Source organism: Podarcis raffonei, chromosome 16 (assembly GCF_027172205.1).
Source record: "Podarcis raffonei isolate rPodRaf1 chromosome 16, rPodRaf1.pri, whole genome shotgun sequence".
NCBI lineage: Eukaryota > Metazoa > Chordata > Lepidosauria > Squamata > Lacertidae > Podarcis > Podarcis raffonei.
The window spans coordinates 27,673,688-27,679,474 of NC_070617.1; the positions used below are offsets into that span (position 1 = coordinate 27,673,688).

The following is a 5,787-nucleotide window of genomic DNA, read 5'->3' on the forward strand; positions in this document are numbered from 1 at the left end:
ACAGACCTCCGGAACAAATTAAGTACTTAACCTGAGGTATCACTGTATTGTACTTGTTAGGCAGTCCTTTCCAATATCATTTCCCCCCCTCTTTAACAAACTAGAATCTGTTGATCTTTTACTGGCATTTATTATCATCATCATCATCATCATTATTATTACAGATATTTATTTATTTATTTATTTTGATAGATAAGACGGTACATCTACGATCAGGCTGTTTGCCACGATGTCCTTCAAATTCCATTCAGCGTATTTAAAGAGCAACCCGGCAAATTAGCGAGCCGGCATCGTGGCCTAAACCAGAGGGAGCCCACGTTGAGCCATTGGGTCGTTCCTGGACATAAATGATCCTTTTAAAGTTCTGCAAAGAGCTTAGCGACATCCTTTTACTGACACAGAAGGAAACCAGCTGCCTGGAGCAGCCAATGAGCTTCAAGGATATTTGCATGCAGGGACGCTTTCTTGCATTGAAAAGGGGATCGCCTAATTCCTCCAGCTAGAAACCCCTTTGTCCCAGGAAGCTGTGAATTCCTCACTATGGCTCGGCTTTTGAAACTCTTCCTATTTCTCGTGTGCTGTTGCTGGGGTAGGAGAGAGGACTTAAACATGTTTTATTAAATATATTCCCCTAGTTTCTCCCTCCCCCATTTAAGCCAGGGTATTCACTTTCTGATCCTCCATTTCCACTTATTTTTTTTGCTACCGTTTTTGGTTCCAGGTTGTGAGGCGCAGTTCACGATGACTCAGCCGCCCTTCGTCTCGGCCTCCATGGGAGAAACAGTCGGGATCTCTTGTACGAGAAGCAGTGGGGGTATAAGAAGCAGCTGGAATCACTGGTACCAACAGAAACCCAACAGCGCTCCGATACTGCTAATATACAAGGATGAAGAGAGAGTGTCGGGGATCCCAGAGCGATTCTCTGGTTCTTATGACACCTCGGCCAATTCTGTCACCTTAACCATCTCCAACGTCCGAGCAGAAGATGAAGCTGACTATTACTGTCAATCTTATGACAGCGGCAAGCACACAATGGTACAACCTGATGAGGAAGTGAGACAAAAACCTTCCTTTAGGTGATTAGCTCTACTTGGTATTGCTTCCAGCTGGTAGACATCAAAGCTGACCTTGTTCTCTTAAGGGCTCATGGGACAATTCATGCCGAACTTCAGCACGTGCTGCCCACTTGCTACCAAGCCATGTTGAGGATTAATTTGTATTAATTAATGTATTAATTTACTGTATTAATTTACAAAGCATTGGTAACCCTCTCTTGAAAGGCTAGTTTATGTTATGGACATACAGATGAAGATGGTGAAAAATGGATTGCAGAGAAGGAATACAAATGGAATTGTGTGTGTAAAGTAAAAATTAAAAAGGAGGGGGGGGAGGAAGAGAAGCTTTAGTCTACAAAAGGTCTATGAAGGAAACTTAGTGCAGACTCTTTCCCTAGCCTTTATCATCCTCAGACTGAATTGAATTTAATTTACAGTCATACCTTGGGTTGCAAACGTGATCCATGTGGGAGGCACGTTCGCAAACCACATGCGAACATCATGGGCTCAGCACAGGAGCCTTTCTGTTTTGAATCACCGGTAGGTGCTACTGTTGCTCTTTTTGCACAGGGGAAGTGGTGGGGAGGCAGGTAGAATCTGCTGCTATGACTTACCGTATTTTTTGCTCCACACAAGACACACTTTTTTCCTCCTAAAAAGTAAAGGGAAATGTCTGTGCATCTTATGGAGCGAATGTGTGGTCCCTTGAGCCAAATTGCCCAGGGGCAAAAAGCAGATCATGCTTTTTTTTTTAGAAAGAGGGAAGGGGGTGTTGAAACGAAGCCGCTGAGCAGCTGGTAGGCAAGCGATCAGGAGGGAGATGAGGGACTCTAGCGATAAAGGAGGCTGCCTGGGAGGGGGAAGGTAAAAGCACATGGATCCTCAGGATTTTTGCATTGGGTCACCCCAAATTTACCATCAGATCAGATAGCATGTCCATGGCTATAGCCTGCACCAAAAAAAACCATGCATCCACTGTTGTGTGGGGCCGCAATGGCGCAAAACCATGGTTACAAAGCATGGATCCACATGGATCCTCAGGATTTTTGCATTGGCCTACCCCAAACTCACCGTCAAATCACATGTCTGTGGCCATAGCATGAACCACAAAAATCATACATCCACTGTTCCGTTCAGAATATTTTTTTTCTTGTTTTCCTCCTCTAAAAACTAGGTGCGTCTTATGGTCAGGTGCGTCTTATGGGGCGAAAAATACGGTATGCCCTACGTACATTGGGTCAACTCAGGGGTCACCTCCCCTGCCCCATCCCACAACTGGTCCTGAATAAGTTCAGGCATGGGGGCTAATGTTGAAATATGGTTTCAAAACCTAATAGATTCTTGAGGGAAGTCTTCGTCTTGGAACTAGGCATAGGCAGGGATGGGCCTTAGCTCAGTGGTGGAGCAACTCTCCTGTGTGTAGAAGGAAGGCCCCAGATTCAATCCTCAGCATCTCCAGCTAGGGACAGGGATGTATCCTGCCTAAACTAACCTGGAGAGCTTCTGCTAGACAACCCAGAGCTAGATGAGTCCATGGTCTGACTTGGTGTAAGGCAGCTTCCTATAGTGGTATGAACCATTTCATAAACAGGATACAATATTTGCATGTGTTTGCATTTCCCCAGTCCTGGGAGGTTTAAGGGATGCCATCTGGGTTCTGCTCAAAGAAACCATTGGTTCGGGAACCTGATACTACTCCGGTTAACCACCAGTAGGGGGAGTCTTGCTGATGCACATCAACTAGGAACTCCCCCTGGGGTCACTGATAGGTGGTATGCCAGCTGGCCGTCAGCAAAGAAGCCCGCAACCCCACCTCCTCCTTAAGGCGGAAGTGGCTTTCCCTTCCAGGTCCCAGTGCCCAGCAGCAGCTGCACCCCCTGAAGCCCTCAGAGGTTGTGTCTGCAGGAGATATGGTCACCCTTTCCTGCAGATTCAGTGGTGGAACCATCACTGATGGCAACTACCCTCTCTGGGTCCAGCAGAAACTGGGTTATTCTCCACGGCTGTTGATTGACCAGACCAGCAGAAGAGCACCAGACATCGCAGCCCGTTTCTCTGGGTCTAAGTCAGGGAACACCATGTCCCTGACCATCACAGGAGCCATGGCAAAAGACAAGGCTGATTATTACTGCACCATTAATATCCCTGGCCAGTATGTCACAATGGTCCATGCACGTGGGGAAGCGAGACAAAAACTCTCCTAAACTGCCTTCATTAGCTTAAGTTCCTCTTGCGGTGAATGAAATATTGACAGAAACCTCACAGGCTATCATGACTTAGGAGAAAATTTACAAGCATTAGAGAATGGGCAGCAAAATTATAATTTATCCATTCATATTATGACTTTCCTATTTTATTTTCAAAACTTCAAATATGACTGAAAAATAAATCAAATGTGAGTGCTTTAAACTTTGTGAACTAAGTCCTCCTCAGAGTAAACCCACTGAAATGAATGGACCTAAGGAAGCCATGTGTATTTAATAGATCCACTTGGAATAGGACTAGCCCATTATACCCTGCTTTCTTTCTAATATTATACTTGTTAGGCAGTCCTTTCCAATATGATTTTTCCCTCTTTAACCAACCAGTATCTGTTGATCTTTTATTGACATTCATTATTATTATTAGTATTATTATAATAGCTGTCAACTTACAGATTTGAAAATAAGGGACCAGCAGCCTCAAAAATAAGGGATCGGCAGCCAAAATAAGGGATTTTTGGAGCACAGGTATGTTCAACTTCTGAGCCCCTCTGAGCCAAAGGCAGAAAGCCCAGCCAGCAGACAAACAAAGCCTCAAGCAGTGGTTCCCACAGCGCAGCAACCCGGCAAAGGGGATGCAGCAAGGAAAACCACCATCATCTCTCCGCTGGGAAGTGCTGAGCAAAGGCGAGTCCCCAGGCAACGCGGCCAATTTGATTGGCACAAGGCATGCAAGCTCCACCCCCCAGTTGTTCTTAGACTCCTTATTGGGTGAGCAACCCAGCCCAGCAACCCAGTTGGAGTCTCCCTCCTCCCTGGCCGGCAGGGAGGGAGGGAGGGAGAGGAGCTGCTTCCTTTGAAACCCGGGAAATTTAAGGGACATCATCAATAAGGGACAGCAGCGGGACACAGCACTGGGATAAGGGACTTTCCCGTCAAATAAGGGACGGTTGACAGCTATGATGATGAGGATGATGATGATGATTACAGATATTTATTTATTTGTTTTATTGCATTGTATTGTTTTTGTGTTGCAAGCTGCCTTAATATATGTTCTTAAAGTGCAGCTTGTAAATATTAAACAGATAGATAAGACGACACACCTACGATCAGGCTGTTTGCCACGATGTCCCTCAAATTCCATTCAGCGTATTTAAAGAGCAACCCGGCAAGTTAGCGAGCTGGCATCGTGGCCTAAACCAGAGGGAGCCCACGTTGTGCCATTGGGTCGTTCCTGGACATAAATGATCCTTTTAAAGTTCTGCAAAGAGCTTAGCGACATCCTTTTACTGACACAGAAGGAAACCAGCTGCCTGGAGCAGCCAATGAGCTTCAAGGATATTTGCATGCAGGGACGCTTTCTTGCATTGAAAAGGGGATTGCCTAATTCCTCCAGCTAGAAACCCCTTTGTCCCAGGAAGCTGTGAATTCCTCACCATGGCTAGACTCTTGAAACTCTTCCTATTTCTCGCTTGCTGTTGCTGGGGTAGGAGGGAGGACTTAAACATGTTTTATTAAATATATTCCCCTAGTTTCTCCCTCCCCCATTTATGCCAGGGTATTCACTTTCTGATCCTCCATTTCCACTTAATTTTTTTGCTACCATTTTTGGTTCCAGGTTGTGAGGCGCAGTTCACGATGACTCAGCCGCCCTTCGTCTCGGCCTCCATGGGAGAAACAGTCGGGATCTCTTGTACGAGAAGCAGTGGGGGTATAAGAAGCAAGTGGAATCACTGGTACCAACAGAAACCCAACAGCGCTCCGATACTGCTAATATACAATGATGAAAAGAGAGTGTCGGGGATCCCAGAGCGATCCTCTGGTTCTTATGACACCTCGGCCAATTCTGTCACCTTAACCATCTCCAACGTCCAAGCAGAAGATGAAGCTCACTATTACTGTCAAGCTGAAGACAGCAGTACACACACAATGATACAAGCTGAAGAGGAAGTGAGACAAAAACCTTCCTTTAGGTGATTAGCTCTACTTGGTATTGCTTGCAGCTGGTAGACGTAAGAGCTGACCTTGTTCTCTTAAGGGCTCATGGGACAATTCATGCCAAACTTCAGCACTTGCTACCAAGCCATGTTCAGGATCCTTGTATTAATTTACAAAGCACTGGGTAACCCTCTTTTGAGAGGCTAGTTTAAGTTATGGACACTGAAATATACTCGGAGTCGAGTGTGGATTTCATGCTCTTTATTCAGCTCATAGTAGTGAGGAGTGCAAGTTCCCACCAAATATCTGCTTTATATACATTATTTACACAATAGGCCGCATGTGACTGGCTAATTCTGGGATTCTCCTGTAGGCCAATCAGGTTGCGGATTCACTTCCATCTGGAGCTGGACTGGGTGGCTCCTGCGGACCAATCATACTGCTGTATTGTTCTAGGACCAATCAGACTGCTGCATATTGAATCCTATTGTTCTAGGACCAATCAGACTGCTGCCTTTTGGATCCTATTCAACTCAGTACATAACAGACACACAGGTGAAGATGGTGAAAAATGGATCGCAGAGATGGAATAT

The 5,787-nt window shown here is 45.6% G+C and overlaps 1 protein-coding gene across 1 annotated transcript; it reads left to right on the forward strand.

Annotated features, from left to right (window-relative positions):
* Nucleotides 1-522: 522 nt before the first annotated feature.
* Nucleotides 523-3,259, forward strand: LOC128404290 (immunoglobulin lambda-1 light chain-like). The gene is made up of 3 exons (XM_053369781.1): nt 523-589; nt 722-1,053; nt 2,825-3,259. Exons 1-3 carry the CDS (start codon nt 541-543, stop codon nt 3,257-3,259), a joined length of 816 nt encoding a protein of 271 aa, XP_053225756.1. The 5' UTR covers nt 523-540.
* Nucleotides 3,260-5,787: the final 2,528 nt, after the last annotated feature.

Coding starts and splice junctions, on each gene's coding strand:
- LOC128404290 (XM_053369781.1), top strand. CDS start 541: ATGGCTCGGCTTTTGAAACTCTTCCTATTTCTCGTGTGCTGTTGCTGG. Junction 590..721: donor TCTCGTGTGCTGTTGCTGGG/GTAGGAGAGAGG, acceptor TTTTGGTTCCAG/GTTGTGAGGCGCAGTTCACG. Junction 1,054..2,824: donor TGGTACAACCTGATGAGGAA/GTGAGACAAAAA, acceptor GGTCACTGATAG/GTGGTATGCCAGCTGGCCGT.